This window comes from Panthera onca, chromosome A1 (assembly GCF_046562875.1).
Source record: "Panthera onca isolate mPanOnc1 chromosome A1, mPanOnc1 haplotype 2, whole genome shotgun sequence".
NCBI lineage: Eukaryota > Metazoa > Chordata > Mammalia > Carnivora > Felidae > Panthera > Panthera onca.
In genome coordinates, this window is record NC_138339.1 from 111995695 (window position 1) to 112023390 (window position 27696).

The following is a 27696-nucleotide window of genomic DNA, read 5'->3' on the forward strand; positions in this document are numbered from 1 at the left end:
CTCTGCATCACTTGCTCTTTGACTGGATTCCTTTTCAAGTATCAACTCTAAACATGAGCCGAGAGTATTCAGTACTTATTTGTATTAAGTTCTTCAGTATCATGGAGACTAAAATTAGGTTTCCTCTGTCAGTCTTGTGGTGTTGTTTGACCTTGACCTACATGTCAAATTGTTGAGAAGGTAGCAAGCTGACTTTTCCGTAGGCACATCAGAAATAGTAGGTGAAAAACATATTAAGTGATGTTGGGATTTTCTATTTCATTTATTACTGTAATAGAGTCTCTTTCTTGTCAATAACAAGCTAGAATTAACATTTATATAAAATTCATTAAAAATATAACAAAAGGAAATAAAAAATTAAACCCATAGCAAAACTGGAAAATTTGCACTTATTGAAACACCAGATTTATAGATTTTATAGGATATTTTGTATAATATTGATAACTCTGGAATATTCCCAATCATCCCATTCCTAACCACCTGACTGAACTCATAATTTACTAAAAATTACTGTGTATAAAAAAATTCTGAAAGCATATTACCTAGAACTAAACTGGAAAAAAAAAACCTCACGGTAACCATTTTATCACTTAAAGGATATTGATTTGCATAATTCGTAATCTTTCATTGTATCTTTAATGTTTACATTTTACCATAACTTATTTTTGCTAATGAGATATAGGGATTCACATTTACTATGTTCTTTATATTACATAGAAAAAAAAAAAAAAAAAGAAAGAAACAACCCACACTCTCTGCCTGTACAAAGTCCAGCCTTTAAAGCAGATTGGATGTTAAAGCACAGAGACTTGTATCTTAGGTATAACATAATATACAATCTATGAATATTATTCAGATGAATAGTATTATAATAGAACAGTTCTCATTGTTCAAGTCCAGTGTGATAATCTCCTGTTAAAAAACAGTCTCTTAAATGTTACCAGCATAATCTAAGTGGTAGGTACCCTGGTATCCACTGTAAAATTCTTCAAACATTTATGTATTTTTGAGAATTTTCATATTACTCTTTTGGAAAAAAAAAATCTCATTTTGATATGGCAAGAACCATAGTCTACATTTTTTTTTTTCTGAAACAAGTTTTATATGCCCAATCAAGTTTGTGTCTTAAACATCTGTAATTCAGCTCATTCTGGACTACTGCAAGGCTGATTGCCCTATTTATGGCACGCTTATTTTTCTCTTTGTAAAAGATGCCAGGGCACAGTTTGTCAGCTTTAATGTTGTGAGCACTACTGATACAGTTTATTGAGAAAACATTAACCACCATAGGTTACAGAGATGACATTTTTATGAGGTGAGATTTTTCCCAGTTGCAAATCTCTCTCAAGAGGGACCAGGTCCCATTTTCTTTTCTATGCCCAACCACCTTGCACTGATTTAGACCCATGCTTGGCACTACTCATGAAACAAGAACTTCGTTATAAATGTGTCTCTCCTGCAAGCCTCCCAGCTTCGTATAGTTCTATGAATTGACTGTTGGAGAAGTGTTTCCCCTGGGCCAGCTGCTGTGAAAAGTGTTTTACCTAAAATATCTCATTTGATGTGTTTTTAATGTTGATCATCTGAAAAATTACCATCTCTTTAGTTATACTCATTTTTTTTTCATAAACAAGACCTCAAGCCATTTTCCAATTCTATAAATATTTTATATCCTTTCTCTTCCTACTTCCTTGATACTTGTAAAAAATGTCAACCCAGTCCAATTTCCCATCAGCCTGAAGTTTCGGTTTTGGTTCATTCAATTCTGAGGTCTGTTTGGGCATAATTATCTTCACCATTGATTGTTAGCATGTATATAGCATAGTGCTTGGCACATAATAGATGCCAAATATGTATTTCTGACTGGATGGGAGGAAAGAAGGGAAAAAGGAGGAAAGTTGGAAGTGAGGGAAGGAAGGAAGGAAGGAAGGAAGGAAGGGAGGGAGGGAGGGAGGGAGGCAGGGAGAGTTAGCTGTTGAACGAAATTTCATAAACTAGTTTACTAGGCCACATCTCTTAGGACTTTGTGGTTTAGTTAAGGTCACTTAGAATATCAAGAAAAATACTTACTTCCCCAAACATTTCGTTATCTAATATTCAATACTGCTTAAAAACCCGCAGTTATGATTTTGTTTCTTTGACTGCAACTTATTTTATTGTCATAGGTAAATTCATTCCCTTAAAAGTTAGGTATAACCTATATATCAAACTATTATAGATACAATTTAAATTAAAATTTGAATCAGAATTTGCTATAAATAGATGACTTTAGTTGATATCACCTAACCAATGAAACACAACTGTTCCTTCTCCACTTGACCTCTACATTTTAAAGGCAGTGAATTTAACAGAAGTCACTAATTTAGAAATGGCATGGGGCACCTGGGTGGCTCAGTCGGTTGAGTGGCCACTTTGGCTCAGGTCATGATTTCATGGTTGATGAATACGAGTTCAAGACCTGCAGTGGGCTCTGGGCTGACAGCTCAAAGCGTGGAGCCTGCTTAGTATCCTGTGTCTCCCTGTCTCTCTGCCCCTCCCCCACATGCTCTCTGTTTCTCTCTCTCTCTCAAAATTATATATATATATATATATATATATATATATATATATATATATATATATGGCTTGTTTTCCAAAATTTAGAGGTAAGCCAGAGTTTCACTCAAGGCTCATCATTTACCACTTACCAAACAGGAAAGTCATTAAACTCCACTGAACCAGTAGAACTAAAATTAATGATAACAGTGGAAACAAGGGCCAGGATGTGTCCTATTTTCTTATTAATGCCATAATTGTATAAATGTCTGTTATAAATTCCTTAGGTGTTTTTGAGGTATGGCTAGAAAATGGTACCTTAAGTTTTGTGCCTCCTGTTACAAAATAAAAAACTAATAACATAAATACACATTGTTTCTTTCACTGTTACTGAAATACCCAGATTTCTATTTTAGCTCCTTAGTGAATTGCAACCATTGGTTAGACAGGCTGAAAAGTGTTTCTGTGTGTATTGATGTAAAATATGCAAAGGGAAAATGCAGCGCGGAAGTGGTAAGTGGTGCATTCGAACCCTCTGACACTGTCACTTTTCCCCAAGTCTCGCCATCCTCTGGCAGGCCTCCTCTCTCTCGCTCCCTCTGTAACTCTCTGGCTATCACAGCTGAGCCCATGCAGCCCTGCCCTCAGCCTCAGTCTCCAGGCTCTGGAATTAGGGATCTAAAGAGCTTGGGGAAGCCAGCTACCATGGAGACAAGATTTGAGATAAGCAAAACTGACTCAGATGCACATCTCCTTAGTTAGTTTTCTGGTATCAGCTGAGCTACTTAACCTCTGTGAGCCTCAGGTTTCTTGTCTTATAAGATGGCAACAATAATGTCTGCCTGAAAGTTGGTTAAGATGAATTAAGATTAGGGGCACTTGAGTGGCTCAGTCAGTTGAGCATCTGACTTTTGATTTCTGTTCAGGTCATGATCCCAGGGTAGTGGGATCGAGCCCTGCATCAGGCCCGGTGCTGAGTGTTGAGCCTGCTTAAGATTCTCTCTCTCTCACTCTGCACCTCTCCAACACTTGCTTTCTCTCTTTCTCTCTTTCAAAAAAAAAAAAAAAAAGGTTAAAAAGAAAAAGATGAAATAAGATTATGTAACTATTGTGCATATGCCTGTTCTTTCTATGAAAATTCCAAACTTCCTCCATGACTTACCTCTCCAAAGAAAGGGACCATCCCCCTCATTCCTTCATTCCTCAGTTATATTCTAGGCCTTTTTGGGTTAAAAGCATAGGTTTTATAATTGGGAAGACCCCAATTTTAATCTCAGATCTGCCTTTCCGTGACTGTATGATCACAGGGGCAGGTTACTTCAACCTTCTAAGCCTCCTTTTCTTCTGTCGTAAAACAGAATAAAAATACAACTAAACTCATAGATACAGTTTTATGGAGATAATAAAAGGAATGCTAGGCCTTCATCATAGAATAAATACCAAATTAGTGGTTGATACCATCATAGTAGAATATGGAATTCTAAAAGTATACTCTGACCTTGTGGTAACCTTTGCTTCACAAACTCAGTCAACACATGAGGAGTGTCAGGATGAGGAAGGGAGTCTGGGGGTAACAAGGGCGACAGTAAGTACCCAGGAATGGGAATGTTTATGAATGTTGGCTCCGCTAAATGGATATCCAGATTTAGCGAGATATTGAACGCTGTCATGGAAAAAATGCACAGTGCCAAAGTTGAACACATGAGATTGTTGTTATTTAGAGATTCTTGGTATTTGGGGTCTTTTTCTTTCTCCCAAGGGAGGGATTTTGTTTCTCAGCCTGGTAATTCCATCACTGCTTTTACTTGTTTGTTAACATAGTTCTAAAGAGCTGAAAAGAGGCCATTTCTGTCCTTATTTGGTATGTGGTCAACAATGAGAACAGCATGGGTTGGAATCAGTGTTGCAAATGCTTTTTCAGTTAAACAACCTGTCTGCAGGATCCCCCAAGTTTTCAGAAAGTAAATGGGAATGTTCCTATATTTAGGGGAAGCCCAGGATTTTTGAACAATTGTGAAAAAATTCCATGAGCTAGTTGAATAGAATTCCTTGCCCCTTATTTTTTCTATTTACTTCTAGTCAGCAGAACGAATAGAAGGTTTTCATCCTGCAAGTAAGAGTTTAATATTCTGTTGAAGGATTAACTTGTAAAATATTCTATCCTTTTATAGTTATCATAGGAAGATTTCAAATGGGAGAAAAAATTAGTGATCAAAATTTAAGATTGATACCCCTTTTGCAACTGGTAAAATGGTATTCCTACTTACCATGTTTATGAGGTGACCCATTTTACTGTAAAATTTTTAAAACTGGAAGTGTTTCTAACAGTATACAAATAATTTTTCTAGCAGACCAAAAGCTTAACCTTATGAGTAGTGGTGCTTAAAATCTAGTCTGGTTGTTTTCAAGAGGCTTTCACATAAATTACCCTACATTCCTCTCAAAACCTCTTCACAGTAGCTTTCCTTTGGATGAGACATGAAACGTAACAAGGTCAAGCAGCAGTACTCAAGGTCACACGGCAAGCTGATGGCATGACTGTTCCTCTAATACCCTGTATCAGGACTGCCCTGCATATTTTCCCAATGATGCCTCATCAAAAACTAAGCCAAAAAAAGAAAAAAAAAACTAGTCTGAGGACAAACCTGTAATTCATTTGGTCATAACAGTGACAGTATGTTTTTTTTTCTGGTTTTATTATTTTATTTATTTATCTCTTGCTACAATTATGGCTTTGTCAGAGGGAACATGTAAGGAAAAAGAAAATAAATAACTCCTACCATAGCAAAATATTTCGCCCCTATTTGGGAACACACAAAAAATATAATACAGGTGATGCATCTTATTTTCAAGAAGCCCTGATGTTATTGGTTTGTTCATTCATTAAACAAACATTATTGGGACTTTTTTTCTCTGGTCATTTGCTAGGCACAGGGCATTCAGTGGGAAAGCAGACATGGTCTATGTCCTTACAATGGTTAGGTATAGCAGGAAAGCTAGATGTTAAAATAAATAGTAATTACAAATGTGCTGACAGTGATAAGAAGAAAGTGCAGAGTGCTATGGAGACTTCCCTTGGTCCGGGAAAGCAGGGAAGGCTTGTCAGAGGAAGTGGCTTTCAAAATGAAATTCCTGGGGCGCCTGGGTGGCTCAGTCGGTTAAGCAGCCAACTTCGGCTCAGGTCATGATCTCGCGGTCCGTGAGTTCGAGCCCCGCGTCGGGCTCTGTGCAGACAGCTCAAAGCCTGGAACCTGTTTCAGATTCTGTGTCTCCCTCTCTCTGACCCTCCCCCATTCATGCTTTGTCTCTCTGTCTCAAAAATAAATAAACGTTAAAAAAATTTTTCAAAATGAAATTCCATAATCTGTCCTTTCTCTTACCAGTTAAGACCTCAGGAGAGAGGTTTTTTGTTTGTTTGTTTGTTTGTTATTATTTTTCTCAGTCTACACTCATGGATACAATATTGAAAAGAACAAAATTTTCTGACTTTTAAAAACTTTATGCACAGAAAATTGGACAATTATTAACCCAAGAATACTTTTTTACATATTAAAACATAGTGTTTAGTTTTTTATTTCAAATGATTAGCATATGTTAATTCCAAATTTTAAAATAATTTGACTCTTGGTTTATTTCCTGTTGACTACTTAGAAAAGTCTCCTAGGACTCTATGGGTCATTTAGTAGATACTTAATAAACATAGAATGTATTTCCCTTCCCTCTCATTTTTTTCTCCTTGATTTCTTTCCTTCAACCCCATTTGTTCAAGTATTTACAAGGACCTCAGTGCTTTTTTGATTAAAAGGGGCTTGATTTAATTATGTCTGAATTGCTAAAAAGAATTCTAAAATGTTCTAATGTAGATGAGAACCTTAAGTGTATAGTACAGTATTTGGATTCACAATCCAGTTTTATTTATCTTTCATTCTGATTTTTATCATGTGTCTTGTCAGCTGTTTTATTCTATGTGTTAGTAATATTAGCTCTTTAATTACATTTTATTTGTTTGTCTACTGAAACATATATGAATAAAGTATGCATTGGTAGCAGCTTAAAACACAGAAAATGCTTTCCTAATAGTCTTAAGAGTATGGGTACTGTCATTTCTGTTAGCATTCTGTTAGTGTTACAACTTGTAGAATAATTGTTCTCCATTTTAGAACAGGGAAGAATTGACCTCTAAATCAAGTAGACACATGTAAGGTTTAGAATGACTATTTGAAGGTGGATCAAAGCAAATGCTAGCATTATTTTGCAGCATTTCCATTTGGAATCATAATCAATAGTTGATTTTGATAATACATTAATGTAATAAAAACCACAGTTGCCGATACTGAATAAATACTAGTTTACAGAAATGCGCAAGTCCCCTTGTTAAATTTCCTTTTGGCACATTCTTTTGCAATGGATCACCCTGAAAATAGAATTCTTACAATGGACTTCTGTCAGAGGTAGCTGATAAATGAACCTGAAGTGAGGTTGCTTGCTCCTGAGTTCACTTGTGCTACCTTTAAGTCTGTGACCAGCTACCATTTCAAAATACGTTATCCTGGACCCTATCTCTGCCTGCTCTGGTTTCCTGAGGCAACGTATTTCAACACAATGCAACTCCACTAATGTAACTCTTTGTTTCTCTCAAGTTCAGCTCACCAACCCCCCACCTGTCAAATAGTGACTTATTGTAAGCAAATGCCTATGTGGGTTATGTTTAAATTTTTCCACTTTTAGATTTGGGAGTTTCAATTTGATTCATGGTTGCTATCTCCTATAAAGGAAATGCTGAGTTTCTGTGTCAGACAACAAACCCCAAATTTGCCACTTGTAACATCTGGAATCTTGGAACCAAAATCCCAGAAATACTCAAGAGGCAAGTAAGATGCCTTATTTAGACCTGCAGAGCATAACATCTACATTATTGGCAGGAGGTGGGCATGTTGTTCAGATTTAAGGGATGTTAGAAATTATTGGATCACAGTTTGATGGTGGCAAAGTTTAGATCTCAGAATCTGGTTTTCCCAGGGATATAAGTTTAGTTTCCAACTTGTAGAAGAAGGGTTTGTCCCGGGATGGAATTTCTCTGCCACTGAATAATCCGTTCCTGGTAATATTTTTATGGATAGATAAGTGTTTACCAATGACAAAATATTCAAAATATTACTTTATTTCCTTTCCTACCATCTAGTACATGTGCAGTGAAAATTATAAACAACTGTTTCAAATATAAATGACAGCAAAGGTTCATCCTAGCAGACTTATTATTTAATTTTTAATTTTAATTTTTTCCGGTTGTCTAAATTCTCATGTCTATAAAGACTAGCCAATCCTTCAAAAGGATATTGATATTTATAGTTGAAATCAAGTCTTAATTTTACTCATGATTAATATCAGAATTAAGTAGCTTATTTCTATGACCTTGCTGAGGCCTGGTAACCTAAGAGGGGATGGTGTATAACTGTACAGAAGAAATGAAAAGGTGGCGGTAAGGAACTATTTAAGGAAAAAAATAACATTAACATCGGAAGATACTTCTTGCACCTGTATCCAATTTCACATTAGGAAAAAAGGGTGAAATTATCCATTTCCCTGGTCGTAATTTTACATTTACATTTACATTTACATTGTTTTTATCCTGCTTAAGATTCTAGTTGTCTGATCTCAAGAATCAGGGGGGAAAATAAGAAGGAATGCTTTGGCAGTAATGAAAAAGACAACTTTGCATCTCCTTTATTGTGTTGCTTTTAGAAAAAGTTGGACGTTCCACAGTATTTTCATTCTGCATTATTACTATGCCCTAATGTTTTATCAGTTAGATATCATTTAACAGAACATTCTTTTAAAAATGTAAATTGGAAGGATCACTGTGTAGCTCAGTTGGTTAAGCGTCCGACCCTTGACCTCAGTGTTCATGAGTAAGCCCCACATGGGTTCAGTGCTGACAGCGCAGAACCTGCTTGGGATTCTGTTTCCCCTCTGTCTGCCCCATCCCCGACTCATGCCGTGTCTCTCTCTCTCTCTCTCTCTCTCTCGCTCTCGCTCTCTCTGTCTCTCTCTCAAATAAACTCAAAAGAAGGAAATATTAAAAATAAATAAATTTTAAAAATTTAATGTAAATTGAAATGGAAACAGAGACCTATGTTAGCCAAAATGCCTATGACTGGCTTTCGCCTCTCTGGGGAGACGGGGTCCGCCCCGGCATGTAAGTATAATTCGAGGTAGCAGTGAAGTCATGTTTTTTTCGCTTGCAAAGTTGTATGTGTGGACTGCGGCTTTTCTTTTCAGAAAACACTGAGGCTATTCCACCTCTAAAATGCCAAATGCCACCAGACAGAAGGAGAGTTTCGTGTTGGGTGCGAGGTAAAAGAGGCTCATCTACCCCTCCTGCTCACCAGCGTGTTTTTGTGTTCCCCCTCCCCGCTCCAGCTGCTCTTGGGGACATCCTCCTTACTCCCAATTCTCCTACACTGCCTGACCTCAGTTGCTGATGAAGCCGCTCTACTAGATACCAAGTTGTTCAGCAACTTGTTAACTCTGCTGGCGGTGCTTGCATTTTCTAAGAGTTGCCCTGACCTGGAGACTAAATAGTACAGAAGAATGAAATAATGAGAGCTGGAATTTCATACCCCAAGAAGGGCAGACTCCTGTAGGTATAGGCACGTTCTCAGTCTTTCTCAAAAATACCTGGGTGCTGGCCACCCATTTTGCTCTTGTGCAATGCGAATCCATATACAAATGCAAAAAGGTGTCGTTCGTGAAGCGTTCAAATACTGCTGGTTGATTCAGAGAGAACGTGTTTATTTATGAACTCTTGGTTCCTCCAAGTTTGCTGCTGTTTGGTCAGCTCTCACTCACGCACTCTTGTGGCCCATCTGTCAGATAACAAAGAGGTGAAACCATAGAAATGTTTTCTATTACTCATTCACAAAGCTGATATGGAACCTGTAGTGTTCTCAAGAACCCTTGATGTGCTGGATGCTGTTGTGAAAATAAGTGTCCTGTTTGCTTACTTGAGCTTTTATAGAAATTCCATGAATGTTTTGGAGCCCCCTGGGTATGCAAGCGATAGATTGAGCTATCTGGGTCTCAAAATTTGGCAGATACGGCAATGATAACTAAGTTCAACTCTTGGCCAATTTTGTCCCGTTCAGAGCGGGTTAAATTTCACTCTTGGGCTCTCCAAGCCTCTCTAATCTTATCCAGGAGAAGCGGAGTTCTGCCTTGGTTTACAGTTGAGGTCACCCGTGCGGCAGTGTTTGGACAGGGACTGATGGAATTACGTTGCATTGTTAACATGAAATACCACTCTGCGGTGAGGACTGATGATGGCATTGGGGTCCTTTGACTCCTTGCATACAGTATCTTGAAATACATGCCTCCCTGAGATGTGCTGGACTCATAAAACATGCTAAGGACTCTGTTTGGCTTTCATCATTTATTTAACGTGAACGAAAGTTGTTTCAAGGGATTTATCAGGGAGTTAAGAAATGTTTCTAGGGAATAGAAAATGAAAAAGAAAATTGATCTTTGTTGTCAAAGTCATGCGTTATAATTGACTCTCCAAGGTGACGCACCATCTCCTTGAGGGGAAAGCTGCCAACAGCTTTGAAAGTGATCTGCCTGTTTTCTTCTCACACTGACTTGCAGGGAGGTGCTGGTATTTCAAGACGATTAAATCCTTGTGGAAGGTTTGCAAATAATGATGTCCATCCCTGTTTGTAAGAGAAGTTGGAACAAGGAAAATTATATTAGGCAGCTAGTTGTGTGAAATGTAGTAATCTCTGTTTAATTTCCCCCTTGTAGATATGTAATCACTTCTTTTTTAACAAAGCCTCTCTATTTACATTTTCTTTAAACTTCACACTTGATACAAAGGTTTGCTCACATTTAGTCATACTTTTCGTGTGTGTGTGTGTGTGTGTGTGTGTGTGTGTTGTGCTTTTCAGGAGTGCCATGTGACTCTGCTGTTTAATCAGGACTATATTTAAAAGCAAATTTGTGAGAGAGTGTTTCCCATGTTATTAATGAGATAAGGTCTGAGTGAAGCAAGCTCTGTCGCAAAGGGCAAGTGTCATGCAGCAGGAAGTCCTGGCCATCCCTTCCACCCCTGCCTCAGCCAGGCTGCCACCTCCCTGTCAGTGCATACCACCACACAGAGGAAATGCCCTCACTCAGCCACCGGTGCCTCCTGTGCCTCCTGCTCCGCGCGGCGGGGCCCTCTGGCCCCTGGGCCCTGTACCAACTCTGACTTTCTGCAGTTTCCAGCGATCCTGGCACTTTCCTTACAAATGGCTTTTCTTTGGGATCTTCAAGGAGTCACAGTGCCAGGACAACCTCCCAGAGCCAAAACAAGATTGCGTTTCTCAAAGTCCTACAGGTATCACTCTTTACTTTTTGTAGCTGGGAAGAATTTTTTAATCAGTCTCTATGGCTTTAGCCCCCTCCCCCTGCAAATATTCTTTTTCCCTGTGTCGATCTATGTAACTTGTAACATGCTTTAGTTTGGCACTATGCAAAATATGAGTGACAAAGAAATGAACCTTAAAATAGTTGGGGTGTGTGGGAACCTGAGAAATAGCAGGAAGTTGACTAACTCTAAAAGCTGATTTTGAGAGTCAAATGGTGAACTTAAAAAAAAACCCAAAAACCAAATAACAACATTCCTATTACCCACATCTGGAAAACAAGGGTCTTAACATACCTCATGGAGTTAATATAGCCTTACACTGGTCATACTAACTTTCAGTGAATCCTTCAAATGTCAGGAAAGGGGTCTTGTTTGATTAAACAGGCAATCAAGCAAAAGGAAGGAAATGCTATTCTCATGCTCTAAGGGTTTCTGGGCAAAGTCACGTGGAAAAGTGGAAACTGTCTCTGCGATCTAGATGATAATTATCTTGTCCAGGAGAATTAGACCCCATAAAATCAAAGTCAAAGTTTTGTTAATCTTTTATGTCTAAGGATTTCTGCAGAAATCACATGAAGAATCTTCACTTCACCACCTCAATAATGTGTCAATGACAACTTTGTTTTACATCCAAGTTAGCTTATTTTAACCAAACAACTAGAAAGAAGAAAGAAGACAGAAAAATCTTTGATTTCCTTCTTTGCTTGAGTATGCTAGCTATTTACAAGGAAAAGATTGATTCTTCACACTTTTTTTTGTTTGTTTCTGATTGGTTAGTCTGTACCAGTAAAAGCTGTTTCAGGAAGAGCAAATACAGTTGAAACTGTTTTGCAAAATCTTGAGAATGTCTTTCTTATTTAGACCAAATGTAACATCTAGAAATTACTAGGCCTATATAGAAGTATGCATTCAAGTTGGATTAAAATACTTTCTGACTTACTTGCATAAAAAAATTCAAATTTTGGTTTAAAATAATTCAAGGAAATTATTTGTTTTAGGCAGTATGGAAGATAGTGCCCTTGGAATTTATTAGGGAACTATAAAATCAGAGAAATCAAATTATGAACTTCACCTATAGTAACAATGCATAAGCAAAATTTGACAAGGGATAAGTAAAAGTTGACAGCTAAAAATGTAAGTAGGAATTTCATTTATTTCTATTTCAAAACAAAATAAATACAATGTATTTTTATTATTTATATTACTTTATCAGTTACGTATACGGTTCAACATTAGAAATTATATGCCCTACTATATATTTTACATTCTAATCAATCCACATCTCATGCTTATTATTTGGATCTCATGCTTCTTATGTGCATGTTCATAATTGTTGTAAGCTCATCAAGGATATGTAACATTACAGTGCATGTTTCCAGTAGATGGTGGCTTCTAGACTCCCCTCATCATCGAGATCTGATAATAATTCCCAGGCTGTCATACATGCCTAACTACTGGGTAGTGTGAAAGGAATAGCATGTTGCACTAGTGTTTCAGAAATCTCAAAAAATGCAGTGTAAGCTCTACTGTATGATTTGCAGATATATTATGCAACTTGCCTTAGTCTGGCAAAGTTATCTTCATTGTCTGTTGGTCAAGTTCTGATCCTTTCCAAACTACAGCCCAGGTTCTTAGTTCTAACAAGCCTCTTTCATAGCAAGAGGTAAGAGTGACATCCCGAATATCCGTCATGGACCAATCCACTTTGGCACCTGAGAGACTTTGTCCCTCATTGATAGGTTTTTAATGTGAATGCGAATTGCCCATGTAATAATTAAATTATTTGCATGAACTGTCTTCACTATTCTTTGGGTCCTGTTTTGTCTCTCTATTTGGACTGTAAATTCTTTGAGGCCAGGGGCTCCCTTACATGTGACAGGAGTGCTATTAATTCATATTTGATGAAGCATTTTGCTATACTATCTTAGTTGGTATCACTGCTTTATTTGCAAAGCCAAGTTTTTGAAATAATCAGGGCCTATCAGAGGCCAGGGGTTCAGGAGATAGTTAGGGAAGTTGGAGGCCAGTTGACCACTCTGGTCTCACATTTTCAGAGGTCTGTCATTGCTCAAAAAGATTATGCATTCAGCTACAGCAGTGTACTGGCAATAATGAAAAAAGATATTTATCATCTAACTGTAAACTTTAACAGGCCACACCACCTCAAATGCACTGTGAATCAATATAGGTATGTATGTGTACACACACACACACACACACACACTTAAATTCTACATTTATCTTCTGAATGGCACATTTTTATTGCCTAGCATTCCTGGGGTTAAAGGTGTTAAACTAATATAAATGTTTAAATTTTCCCACAATTTTGCAACCTTGTTTTTGAAATTTTTTTAATTGATTGTTTAACATATGTGATCCTTAAAAAAATGGAAGTAGCTTAAGCTTATCTTGACCCTTGAGAGGGTTTGGATATGATTTTACTATTAAAGCGACTGAAATAACTGGGCATCAGCTAATTTTTCTTCATTGAATTTCCCCTTTACAAGACTATTGGCTTGAGAAAAATATTTCATATTCTGTAAAATCCTGAAATGTGTCTAGTATAATATAATTTTTTTCTTTGAAGATGGAATGGACATGAATGCATGATACTGATGGTACACTTACCTTTAATCTAGAATAGTTTTCTTTGGCATTGTTTTCACTTTCTTGTAGCATTCAGGGTAAAGGAAAGCCAAGCCTAGAATCTGGAGAATTCAGTTAGAGTCTGATTTGTTAAAGTAAGAGCAAATCATATACATTGGATGACTCTTCATCTCTGAGAAGTACAATCTTAGACAGTAAACAATGCTTAAAATAGATTTGAAAGTAGTTTTTCAGCAGTGACAAAATTTTTGTCTTCTGTGGGCAAAATACATTTTTATAAAAAGCCAAATATGATTAATATATAGTGTATGAAGCCACATTTTATTTGATAGAGAGAAAAAGAGGATTGCACACTAAGGAGACTAATTTTCCTCTCTGGATATGGAATGAGTGCCAATTATTACTTAGAGCCACATCTTTCATATATGTTTTCAAGGAGAGTGAAAAGGGAATGATGTGTTCCTCACATTAGGTTTGAAGAAATAATGTGTGAATTTATGTTGGAGTTTTAAATATAGTACCTAAAAGTTTGGACAGAAAATGATCTGGGAAGGAAAGAAAGAATGAGGAGCTAAGAATTAGCAGGTTGATGGACTCTGCCAGCTCACCAAGGGAACAACACTAGGACATTTTGTTTGTCTAATTGCTATTGTTTGAAAGTATTGTAATGTTCAAGGAAACTTTAAATAGAAAGTTACCCTTCAAGAGATGGTCTTGTCTTCCAACCAGAACAATTCACAAAACTTTCTGCTTTCCTTCTTCTCAGAAAGGGATGCTAAAAGAAAAAGAAGAAAAAACCACATAAACATTTTATGTGGTGATTCTGGGGTGGTTGTATGCAAATAGAAAAGAAAGCCATCCAAGGTACATTTAGGACAGACATGATTCGCCTAGCATCCCACAAGCCAGAAGCAGAAAGCAGTTCTAGTTTTCTTGTCTCTTATACTAACAGGGGTCATGGAATACTCTAAATAATTGAGATTCTCAGAAAATCTCCAAATCTCTCTTTGCCGGTAGTTTCAACATCAACGTCAACATCGCTCCCCCAGTGGCTTAACAGAGCTGCTAAATAGGTGATTCATTAAATTCATTTGCACATACCTGTACCTCTTGTAGAAGGGCTAAGAAGTAAATATTTTTAACGTGAAATATACTGATCAGTGGAAAGGAGAATTAACAATCAGATTAAGAAACAAAAGCACAAGTGATATTAGAGTCATGAAAGGCCACATGTACTAGAACAAAAAACCATCAATGACCTTAAGTCATCCCCTGTGCTCTTACAAATCTATGTTTAGATCTGCAGCTTGGATCTGGACATCTGATAGAGGCAGACATGAGCAGGGACAAGAGGAGAGTGCGGTCTCAGCTGCTGTGTTACGACTAAAACCTGAGCCTTAGCACCTCAGTCGTTGTCAAAGTAAGCCTAGCAATACCCACTAGAAAAGCAGGCTGGAACCCAGGCCTTAGGAAGGGAAATGAGTGCCACCAACAAGTCAATACACTGGGATATAACTTTCTAAGAACCCCATTCATGCCTCCTATTGTACAGCATTTGTGTAAAGCTTTTCAGATGTAAGAGATGTGATAACTATTGTTTTTACTGTCCTACAGCTCATCTCCATTAATTCTATAGGGTAAGTGAGGAGAAATGCCACCAAATAAGGGAGAAAGAATTGAAGGTTCAGGGATTAGAGGCCACACACACACAGGTGCGCGAGCACACACACACACACACACACACACACACACACACACACACACCCGGAGACTAAAGTCTGGAGTAATATAAGTAACAAGTGAGTAATTGATAAGATTTAATTTCTCTTAGGCACTTAAATGTGCCATGTCGTGTTCCCAGTAAGGTACATGTGTTGTCTCACTTCATTCCACAAAACAACTCCATGAGGTAGATCAACTGTTTTCTTTCTTTTACAGCTGAGGAAACCAGGCGAAGTTTGAGAAACTTGCCCAAATTTGGACCCTGGCAGTCTGTCCCAGAGCCTAGACTTCTAAATAGTCACTCTGCTACCTCTAGTTTCCTGAGTAAATCCTCTCATGGCCACACAGGGAGGAGTGTGCCCTAATGAGAGGTGCAATTCTAAAATTTTTTTGGATGTTTATTTATTTTTGAGAGAGAGAGAGACAGAGTGCGAGTTGGGGAGGTGCAGAGAGAGAGAGAGACAGACAGACAGACAGACACACATACACACACAGAATCTGAAACAGTCTCCAGATTCTGAGCCATCAGCACAGAGCCCGCCGCGGGCCTCAAACTCACAGACTGCGAGATCATGACCTGAGCTGAAGTCGGATGCTTAACTGACTGAGCCACCCAGGTGCCCCAAGAAGTGCGATTCAATAGATTTACTGTCCTGCTGGGCTCAACTCCGAATCTTTCCCTGAAAAGAGATCATTTTGTAATTTGATGTAGAACATGGCTTGGTGGTCAATGAAAATAGAAACTTACTAAATAATACCTAAACTGTCATCTAAACTAATTGGTATTGGTTTAGAGCAGTATTGAGCAAGAATGCCCAATTGTAAGTATTTCTTATGTTAAGAAACAATGAAACAAACAATCCCTAATCGGTGAGTTAAGTGGCCCAGCTCTATCCTCTCACTGGGTTTTGTTTGTGGGCTTCCATCTGGCTCATATCATCTGGCCAAATACATTGGTCATGTGGTTTTATTTTACTGCCAAAATGTTGCTTCTTGGCCAGCTGTTCAGTGGAGCCTGAAGATTGTCTGAGCTTAAAGAGGTCAACTTCATCCTGTTCCGTGCCTATTTATTCCACTGGCATTGTTGCGAATATTAAACTGGCCTTCTTAACCATATTCCAAATGGAGAGTAATAGCATTATTGAAAATGGGAAGAAATAGTTACCTTATAGGCCACATAACAGTCATTATAGGAATAGCAGAGAGGTTGACAATCACTGCATATGTGGGCAGAGGTAGCATAGTAGAGGGGGAAAGACTTTGGCTTTAGAGCTGAACAGATGAAGTTTGAATGCCAACTCTGCTGCTTTCTTGACTGAGTGGTTTCCCTAACTGTCATCAGTAGATTCCATGTCTATAAATGGAAAATATAAATGCCTACTTCACAAAGCCATTTGTGCCCTTCAGCGAAAATATGTATTTAACAATCAGCTGCTTACCCCCTCTTTCTTTTATAGCATTTCCCACAGTTCTCTTACCATTTCACCAATTTTGTGATGCTCTTAGATAGGTTTATAGGTTACCCATCGTCATTGGGGCTGCATTTGGTTACAGATTAGAGCAGTACAGCTGGCGGCTTGCAGGTCAAACATCTGCATCGTTGGAAGGTGGTGTAGAGTGATGGTTGGGAGCTGGCTGGCTCTAGACCCATACAGCTGAGGTTCAAATTTCCATACTTTCATTCACAGCTATGAGACATTGAAAAGTTATTTAACTTTATTGCTTCAGTTTCCTTATCTGTAAAATGAGATGTTGTGAGGAGTAAGTGTGTTAATCATATGTAATTCCTGGCACATGAAAGCACTAAAATAAATGTTAGTTATTATTAATACTAGAATGTAAGTTCCATGTGACAGCGATTTTTGCCTTCTTTTTTCCACCTCTTTAACGCCTGTAAGGGTGTGTGACGTAGTGTAGGTGGTTGATGTATACACACTGAATGAATGAAACTATCAGCAAATATTTCTAGACCACTGACAAGAATGGGGACACTCTGCTTCCTTTTCCAAAATTCATGGAAGAGAGAGTTAAAGTTGGAGAGACCTAAGAGTTCATCTGCTCAAACCCATCATCTTACATTGAAAAACCTAAAGATCTAGAGAGACCCAGGTTATGAAATTTGATGGTGTCACAGCCAGACCTGTACAAACCATGGTTCTGTGTGCTTCTGCATGAATTTTTTTCTCCAATGTCCCACCCCCTCACCTCAGTACAGATCCCATTTAAATCAATGTCTTTGGTAAGGCGGCAAACAGAATGATTTGGTACCCACTTTCTACAACTAGGGAGGAGTGCGAGAGTCAAAATTGGGTAGCCACCACGAAAAGATGGGCTTCTAAATACTAGAAAGAGTCCTCTAAGGAAGACTACACTCAGACACTTTACCTACAAATCTAAAAATCCCATCCTACAACAGCTGCAATAGGGATTTGGAAGAGCCTTTTCGTAACTAGGGTTTTTGCAGAGGGCATTAGCTAAGATTTTCTAAATTGAAAGAAACATATCTCAAACATCCAAAGGAATCTGTGCAATTAGCAATGCTGACCAGACACAGAGTTAAAGAGGGGAAGTAGGGCTTGTGAGTTCTCTGTACTATCAAGACAGTGCATGCAGCAAGCACAGACAGAAAGATATAAAATTGTGTGTGGTTATTATAAAAGTACTGATGCTATTAGGTGGCTGGGAGCTACACACCAGCCTGGAGCATGGTCAGATGTGGACTGGCAGGAGATGCAGAAATCAAGGTAGCAGAAGAAGGAAAGATACCTTCTACTGCTGAGAGTTTGTAATCATGCTTGTGAGTATTTCTGATGGTCAACATGAGAGCCATACTATGCTTAAAACTATAAGTGTAATGGATGTGAGTATTCGTGGTGAATAAAATTTATAATATTGTCATTATGTTGATTCTAGATTTTTAGCTAGTAGAATTTGGGCTATAAGTCATTAAACTGAGGAAATCCCAGCACACAGTTTTAAGGGCTAGTACCTTAATTGAGTGGGCCAGAGAAGACTGTTCAGACTGACCATAGCAAATAATGAACACTTTCCTAGAGGGGGAACATCTGCTTCTGCACACCTTCATTTGCTGCTTCTCGCTATGGAGGCTCCCGCCCCTGTGTGCTTTGCCACCGCCGAATACCCACCTCCTGCCTTGCCGGTGTCCCCTCCTAACCTCCATTATGTTTTTCACATTTGAACCGTAATTGAAGAGCTTCTCTAATTTTCTTAACAAGGGGCTGAAGAAAGCCTCTTAATTTCTGTAAGGCTGAGTTAGATAAGTGCCCAGAGTGACTGTGAATCAGAGCAAAAGAAAATCTCATTGGCAAGGGAGACGACATTATGAAACTAATAAACTTGTCAAATTGTATAGTTTGACACCTAATGATAATGTAAATTTGGAAGGGGAACAACTAAAATATTGCAGAGAAAAGATGGATCTGTGGACAGAGTCGATACATATTACTTTAATTATGGGAAGTCAATCAAATGTGAAAGGCAGATGTTTGAAGAGCAATAAGTATGTAAGCCCCGTTGTGAAAAGAAAACTGGAGAGTGAAAAAGATGAACGTTGTGGTGGGCTAAAGGAATAAGTTAAAAACTAATGTTCCCATGAACAAACACTCAAATGTAATCAGAACTCACATAAAAAGATGAATGCAGGGGCGCCTGGGTGGCTTTGTCGGTTAAGAGTCCGACTTCGGCCCAGGTCATGATCTCACGGTCTGTGAGTTCGAGCCCCGCGTCGGGCTCTGTGCTGACAGCTCAGAGCCTGGAGCCTGCTTCAGATTCTGTGTCTTCCTCTCTCTCTCTGTCCCTCCCCCACTCATGCTGTCTCTCTCTGTCTCAAAAATAAATAAACGTTAAAAAAAAATAAAAAAAAAAAGATGAATGCATTCATTCACAAACTATTTTTGAATGCCTATGATAAGCCTGTTCAGTAGTGGGCTGGTAAATGTTAACAGCCAGCTTTCTGTGAAGACACCAAAAGGAAAAAAAAAAAAGGCTGTTTGTAATATTTGCTGATTTCAAAACTCCTCAAATCCTCCCAGTGGCCCATTTCAAGCTGTAGAGGTCACTTGATGGAGAGTTGGCAAGAGGTGCATTGTAGTGCAGGCAGATATGTTGATGTAAATGAACTCAAGAATGTACATAATGTAACAATGTAGTCAAAGTGCTAGGAACTAAAGAGTTTCGAATGTTTATTACTAGTGTTTTTAACATCATTTATTTAATAAGTTTATATCATTTAACTTTTTTAACGTTTATGTTTTTATTATTTTTAATATGAAATTTATTGTCAAATTGGTTTCCATACAACACCCAGTCTCATCCCAACAGGTGCCCTCCTCAATACCCATCACCCACCCCCCATCAACCCTCAGTTTGTTCTCAGTTTTTAAGAGTCTCTTATGTTTTGGCTCCCTCCCTCTCTAACTTTTTTTTTTTTTTAAATGAGACAGAAAGCATGAGCCAGGGAGGAGCAGAGAGAGAGGGAGGCACAGAATCTGAAGCAGAGCTCCAGGCTCTGAGCTGTCAGCACAGAGACTGATGTGGGGCTCGAACCCACGAGCTGTGAGATCATGACCTGAACTGAAGTCGGATGCTTAACCGACTGAGCCACCCAGGTACCCCATATCATTTAACTTTTTACAGTTGTAGGTATAATGACCAATTTAGAAATACTCCTGAACATGGAAGAGTCTGCTTTTTCAGCTGGTGTGGACAGCTCTACCACACCCCTTTGTCTGGTGTTTTACTAGCCACCTGACATTATTAACCTTATATTAGGAATATAATGATAAGAAAAATGGATAAGATCTTTGCTCTCACACAGCTTACCTCTTAGTGGAAGAAAGCATAAACAAGTTAACAACTAAATAAAACAACGTAGGTGTTGTTGACTAGGTGTGACTAGAGGACAGGAGTGACTAGGTGTGACTAGGTGTGACTGAGACAGGAGATTCTGCTTGAAGAAATCAAGGAAGCCTTCATAAAGAAAAGAGCTATTTAGTTACATATAATTGAAGTGTGTCCATTCCATATATCCATGAGTATATTTGCAGTCCTAGGCAGGCAAGACATAACTAAGAATTGCACCCAGTTGATGGAACCACATGGATATTCACCTCATTATTGACTGTGTTCTTGGTCATATCAGACTCCAGTCTCCTCACTGAATTTGTCTTTGCTTCTCCTTAACTGTAAACATGCAAAGAGGAGAAGGAAAGGGGAGTGGATATCATACTTTCTTTTACATTGTTTTGTGTAATCCTCAAAAAGTTCCATGATATAAAATATTAAAGTTAAAAAAATGAAATTTAAAAATCAATAGTAGTAGTATATCCTACAGTAGTACCTTTTTTTGGCTTGGTTTATCTGTCCATGTCAGCCCTAAAAATAGAGATGTCATAAGCTGGGAGAAATAATGTGATGCATTTTTTTTTTTTTATTTTCAAAAGTTATCATACAAATTTAAAATGTTGGATTACAGGGAGAACTAGTCAGCCCAACTTTTCTCTAACACATAAATTTTAAGATGGTGCCTGTAAATATTATGCTTCTAATGCTTGTTGCTTGATCCCTTTTGGCAATTAACTTGTCTTTAATTGATTTGTGGATTATCCACTTGAAGTTGCTATGGATAAAGGAATGCAATGGCAGAATTTGTTTATATAGGATAGTAAAATGGATTGGCTAGGAAGAGAGGTCTAACAGAGGTTTTTCTTTTCACATAATTGCAGTGTTTAGATGGATGGAGAGTGAAAAACTAGCTGAATCTGATTAGTGTTCTCATCTAAAGGGAAGATTTATGTCCTGTTTAGGCATCACATTAATTTGATGATGTAAGTACATTCTCTAGTGAAAGAGTGGTAACCATACGAGAGAGAAAACCATAACAGAAAAATCCTTTTGCCATTTTTGGGTTGTACTTGATAAAAAGTTCTCATCCGTGAGTTCCACAAAGCGTCACTGTCCCGATCTCAGATGAACTGAAAGACAAAAACATTTTACTGCTCCTATAATTGTTTTACGTATGTATATACTTACCATTTCCTAGAAAATGACTGGGTATTTTCCCACCATAACCTTCTGTAGCCATTTGTTATGAAGTTCAAAATGTGTTAAGCAAAGCCAGTTGCCAGCTGCCAGTGGTGCTGCTGCTGGTGGTGGGCACGTTTTTGTTCTGTGTCCCCTTGTTGAGGAAGAGGATACTATACAACTTCTCTTGTGTGAGCTACTCCCCTAACCCTTGGCTGAGATACTCAGGGACAACCACCGTCAGGTGCCTCTTCCTTTTTTATTTTTTTTCCTTTTTTTAAATATGAAATTTATCATCAAGATGGTTTCCATACAACACCCAGGGCTCATCCAAACAGGTGCCCTCCCCTCCCTCCCACCCCCCATCAGCCCTCAGATTGTTCTCAGTTTTTAAGAGTCTCTTATGGTTTGGCTTTCTCCCTCTATAACTTTTTTTTTCCTTCCCCTCCCCCATGGTCTTCTGTTAAGTTTCTCAGGATCCACATAAGAGTGAAAACATATGGTATCTGTCTTTCTCTGTATGATTTATTTCACTTAGCATAACACTCTCCAGTTCCATCCACGTTGCTACAAAAGGCCATATTTCATTCTTTCTCATTGCCAAGTAGTATTCCATTGTGTATATAAACCACAATTTCTTTATCCATTCATCAGTGGATGGACATTTAGGCTCTTTCCATAATTTGGCTGTTGTTGAAAATGCTGCTATAAACATTGGGGTACAAGTGCCCCTATGCATCAGCACTCCTGTGTCCCTTGGGTAAATTCCTAGCAGTGCTATTGCTGGGTCATAGGGTAGATCTGTTTTTAATTTTTTGAGGAACCTCCACGCTGTTTTCCTCTTCCTAAAGAAAATCCATTTGGACTGAGACAACAGATATGTCAGAGAGATCTCACTTGCAGAAATGCCAAGAAAGGTAAAGAAGAAATTATTGGCAGGGGAGACAATTGTCTTCTGTTTTGAAATGAACTTGAAAGGCTTAATGTTTCTGTTAGCTCTAGATGACTTAAAAATAGCTATGTTGCCCACCCAGTATTGGTAAAAAGGAAAGGGACTCTCTTTTCTTGTTAGATTATTTGTATATAGCCCTTAGTGCCCCATGAGAATCTATCGGTTCAAGATGATGGGTGTGAATGTGCAACTAGCTGAGAAAAAAAATGCTTAGCCTTAGCCATATTCATATAACCAGCCCTCGGATCCAGAAATAAAACATGACCAGGGATACCCTTTCATGCTCCCTGCAGTCACAGTGCTTCCAAAGATAACAACTATCCAGAATTCTAAGAGCACAGAAGGTTTTTTTTTGTTTTTGTTTTTTTTTTGCCAGTTTCTGAACTTTTTTATGAATGAAATTATATAATAGAAACTCTTCTGTTTTGGCCTCTTCCCATCAACATTGCAATAATAAAATTCATATATATCGTTTTTTGTGGTTGTAGATTGTTCATTCTCATGATAATATATCATGAGTGAATATACTGTCAATTACTCATTAATGTTATTGTTGACTCATAGTTGGGTATTTCAGTTTGAGGCTATTATGAATAGAGATGCTATGAACATTCTAGTATATGTCACCTGATAAACAAATGACTATGGTCTATGTGTAAGTGTGAGTGCATGTACATATGCTGGATGTATCCCAAAGGGTAGAATTTCTGGACTGCAGTTTATGCATGTTTTTAGATATCACCAAATAAGTTGCCAAAGTGATTGTACCATTTATATAATTTCTGAGGCAGTGTTCCAGTTTTCCACATCCTCGCCAAAGGGCAGGCCATCTAGGTATTCCATTTTCAATGACAGCATCTTAATAAATGATTACCTAGGAGATGGATATTCTGATTCATAAAACCTGATTTTCCAGGAATAGTATGGCATTCACATTCTGTTTCTCCTCGTGGTGAATAGAACACACCTATGGAATGAAGGCCTAGTAGAAAACATGACACATTGTGCAGAAACAGAATTGACCCCATCTTTGACATATATTCAGTTTAAATCTATAATCATATTCTTACACTTTATCCAGATTGATTTGTCAACCCAGCAATAACCATTGTGAGTCAAAACAATTAATAATATTTTATTCTATTTTAAAATGTCCATCTCCTACTTTTGGTTCTAGCTATATATCCTATGCTCACTTTAAATGAGGTTTTCCCTCCCATAAATTATTTCTTAGAAAAGTTGTTTCGGACTTTTCCTAAGCCAACCTAACCTGTTTAAACACACTAGCAAATACATAGGCAATGTAAGTTATTATACAGTACATTTCCTTTATTCTCTTTCCTCTTTCTTTCTCATTGTGTCTTTATTTATTTTTTTAATGTCAAGATCCTGGTGACATATAATCCCCTTTTGTATGTCATTCCCTCTAAAGCTCATCATAAACTGATTTATGATACCAGTCTGGTTTCTGGTACATCAAGTAAGTAAGCTGACCCTGGTTCAGTTTGTACCATGTCAAAGTGTGATCATTAATTTTAGACAATGACTGAAGACGTTTAGCATGTGTAATAACTGTGGTTCCTATTTCTCGAGGCTTTCAAAATCCAATCCTATGTCTCTCTAATTGGCGGCATATTCAGCAGAACACAAAGGAAAGTTAAGGCAGTAGAAATGTATTCTTGGGGTTTCATGACATGAAACAATGTATACTTTATTACTGGACAGATATTTTATTTTTTATTTAGTTAATGTTTACTTTTGAGAGAGAGAGAGAGACAGACAGACAGACAGAGCATGAGTGGGGGAAGAGCAGAGAGAGAGGGAGACACAGAATCAGAAGAGGCTCCAGGCTCCGAGCTGTCAGCTCAGAGCCTGATGCAGGGCTCAAACTCACAAACCATGAGATCGTGACCTGAGCTGAAGTCGGACACTTAACTGACTGAGCCACCAGGTGCCCCTCTGGACAGACATTTTAAATCATGAACTTTGAAAATAAGAGTTTCTATATAATGTCACCTGACTTGAAAATTAGGAAAGGAGTTAAGGATTTATAATGTTCTCTTTTAAATTTTAATCTCTACCTTAGTGGGCTCTTGAAGTTGTTATATTTGAGCTTCACTTTTAAATTCCTCAGAAATGAGGTTTTACTAAAAATATAATCCTCAGAACCAACATTTGGTGCCTGAAACTCCTTGGATCCCACTGGAACTTGTATTAATTCTTCCAGGTCCCGAAAATGTTCTTCCCAATACATACCAAATTGCAGCCTAGGATAGCTAATCATTTTGTCAATGGTAAATTAAAATTTATCACTGAGCTATGGTAAATTAAAGTCTACAGAATTCACTTTAACCAGTGTTTCAGACTATCAAATCTTTTAGCAAAACTGCTAAAGAAGACCGGAATGGCTTATCTTTGTTTTCATTCCCTGTTGTCCTGCCTGCTGGACAGGGCAGATATGAAATATTCAAATTCATACAGAAAGGGGAGTGCTAGGGGTGAGGATCATCCTTTAAGTAGATAATCAGCCTATAGTCATCGAATGCAGATGGGTCCACCAGGCATGATCACAGTCGACCTCCATTTGGGAACTTATTCTGAGACAGTGGTTTGTAAAAGAATCTGACAGCAAAATAAAACTTTGGAAAATAAAATAAAGGGCCTGATTTTTTCAGGCTTTATTTTTACCTTAGAAAGCTTTTTTTTTTTCCTTTTCTTCTTTGTTTTCAATCATTTTATTATATTTAAATAAATAGATTATGCTTGGTACTAGAAACTGAAGGGAAACTGACACTTTTGCTGAAAGGAACAAGACATTTTGTAATTAAATACTAAGTTCTATGCCTTAGGCCAGTGCCTTTAAAAACTGGATGTACACCCATCTCCTGACGATCTTGTTACAATGCAAATTCTGAATGAGTAGGTCAAGAATAAGGCCTGAGATTCTGCATCCCTAGCAACCTCCAAGATGGTGCTAATGATGCTGGTCCTTGGACCCTGGGATGAGTAGAAAGGGTTTAGGAGATTGGAAGTGCAAAGGAGAAATCCATACTAAGAGGTCACCAGTCCTTCTGCAGGGTTAGTACTGTCACCATCGTGGTGGAAAACAAGAAAACTCAGCTGGTAGTGATGGCACATGATATGGATTCTACAGAGCTGGTAGTCTTCCTGCCTGCCCTGTATCATCAGATGAGGATCCCTCTGCATTATCAAGAGGAAGACTAGGCTGGAGCAGCTGGTCCACGGGAAGATCTGCACCACGATCCCCTTCACACAGGTGAACTCAGGAGACAAAGGAGCTCTGGCTAAGCTGATAGAAGCTATCAGTACCGATTATAATGACAGATATGATGAGATCTGCCATCACTTGGGAAGCAACATCCTGTGTCCAAAATCTGTGGCTCACAGTTCCAGACTAGAAGAGGCAAAGGCTGAGGAAGTAGCCTCAAAACTGGGCCAGGTGTATGCTGTTGAGTTTTCTGTGTGTAGAAGCAATGGTCTCCTTCAAAAAAAAGAAAAAAAGAAAAAATTTTTAAAAAGAATAAATTTTTCAGAGAAAGTAAATTTTGCAAATAAAATACAAATTTCTACCTCCATGTGAAATCAGTCAAAATTCAATTTTGGTCCCCCTAGTAGGATCCAAAACTAATCCTAATTATTGTTAGTATAGTAGAGACTTCATAACAGAATACACTGATACACTGACAAAATGTGTAGACCCTGAAAATGAATCATGGGGGTTCTTGTAAATGCTTAAAATAAATACATATCTGTAGTTTTTAATGGTCTACTCCTGGTTCCATTGATAGAAACAGTGTTAAGATAAACACCAATGACAGGGAAGATGAGAACGAAAGACAGAGAATATAAGCTTTTTTTTTTGAGATGTTGAGAATGAGGTTTCCAGAACATTTGCTTTTCCATGAATTTTTTAAACCACTGAACAAGAGCCCTAAGGCATATCTAAAGTAAGAATTTAAGAGACTGAGTCTGAAACCTGGCCTCATCCTCCAATATCGTTTCCATCCTCAGAGAAAAATTTATGTGTCTGAGAAAACTGACCAGTATCCTATATCACTGAAAATATCAGGAAGTTTGTGTTAAAAGTTCAGTGATCGTTGGCCACACTTCAAGCATTTTTACTCATCCTTTATGATCAGTTACAGGGGAGAGAGGAAGGCAAGGGCCAAGACATTTTTTTTAGCTTTCCTTTGTTGAAAATGAAAACTAAGGGATGACTAAATAGATAGAAAGGGTTTTATTATAACACCCATGAACAAGTTCTTTCCATAAATTATTTTGTATATTATATGAAGGCTAATATATTTTTTCATATTCCAATCCGACGTCAGACTTCATTTCTTTTCTGTTTGTTGTATAACTCACCGCAGAAAATATGATTTCTTACTTTTTTTTAACGTTTATTTATTTTTGAGACAGAGAGAGACAGAGCATGAACGGGGGAGGGTCAGAGAGACAGAGACACAGAATCTGAAACAGGCTCCAGGCTCTGAGCTGTCAGCACAGAGCCCGACGCGGGGCTTGAACTCACGGACCGCGAGATCATGACCTGAGCTGAAGTCGGACGCTTAACCGACTGAGCCACCCAGGCGCCCCTAATTTCTTACTTTCAATATAAATATTCTTTATTATCATAGTGATGAAGTCCCAGCACTTCAGTATTTACTTAGGTTACTTTTATATGGTAATGATAATATGAACTCTCCCAGTGTTTGCTTGGAAGAGCAGCAGCTCGCTCTACTAGATTTTCACTCTCGTCTTTGCTCGTACAGTATCAGGCAAGGTACTTAACTTCCATATACCTCAGCCTTCTCACATGAAATTGATTGTGCAAACTATTTAACGACTCTATCCCTTTAAGTTGATAGAAATAACATTACAAAAGTAAAAATAAGTATAAATGACCCAGGGTATTTACCTACATACTTCTTCATAATCAAGCAAATATTGATGATATTAACACCAAGCTCAGGAAAGATCAAAGATGATCAATGAATAGTTCAATTAAAGAACAAAGAATAGTTCAATGACCCCTTGAACTTGTATGCAATCCAGTCGTTCATTTAACCAATGTATGAGCATGTATGATCTGCTAGACACACGAAGCCCCAAATTTTATGTGTTCAAGTCTGATATACGTTGCTTAAATCAGAGGTTGGCAGACTTCCAAAAGTGACTCTTTTGCTAACATTATTCTTCTGAATAATAGTAATTATTCTTTCGATACACTTAGTAAGTAAAAGCAAGAGTATGGCTCTGAAAATGAAGTCTACTTTTGTCTACCTTCTATTATTTGGTGCTTTAAGACAGAAACCTCCCTGATGCCTACTTTCAAATGGACTACTGTGAAATATGTGGGTTATTTACTTGTCCAGTTGATTCAACTGATTGATGTCCAACTAGTAATGAGTTAAAC

General features: G+C 38.0%; 1 protein-coding gene across 5 annotated transcripts in view; it reads left to right on the forward strand.

The window, feature by feature from the left end:
- PDE4D (phosphodiesterase 4D) overlaps window positions 1–27696 on the forward strand; it is a 720383-nt gene that overhangs the window by 364492 nt on the left and 328195 nt on the right. Inside the window, exon 1 of one of the 5 annotated variants that reach the window (XM_078449649.2) lies at window positions 10636–10906. The exons of the other annotated variants lie outside the window; for them this stretch is intronic. Within the exon in view, the coding sequence (XP_078305775.1) occupies window positions 10818–10906 (89 nt within the window). The 5' untranslated portion in view covers window positions 10636–10817. Of the gene's footprint in view, window positions 1–10635; window positions 10907–27696 lie in introns of those variants that run through there. 5 annotated transcript variants of the gene reach the window in all.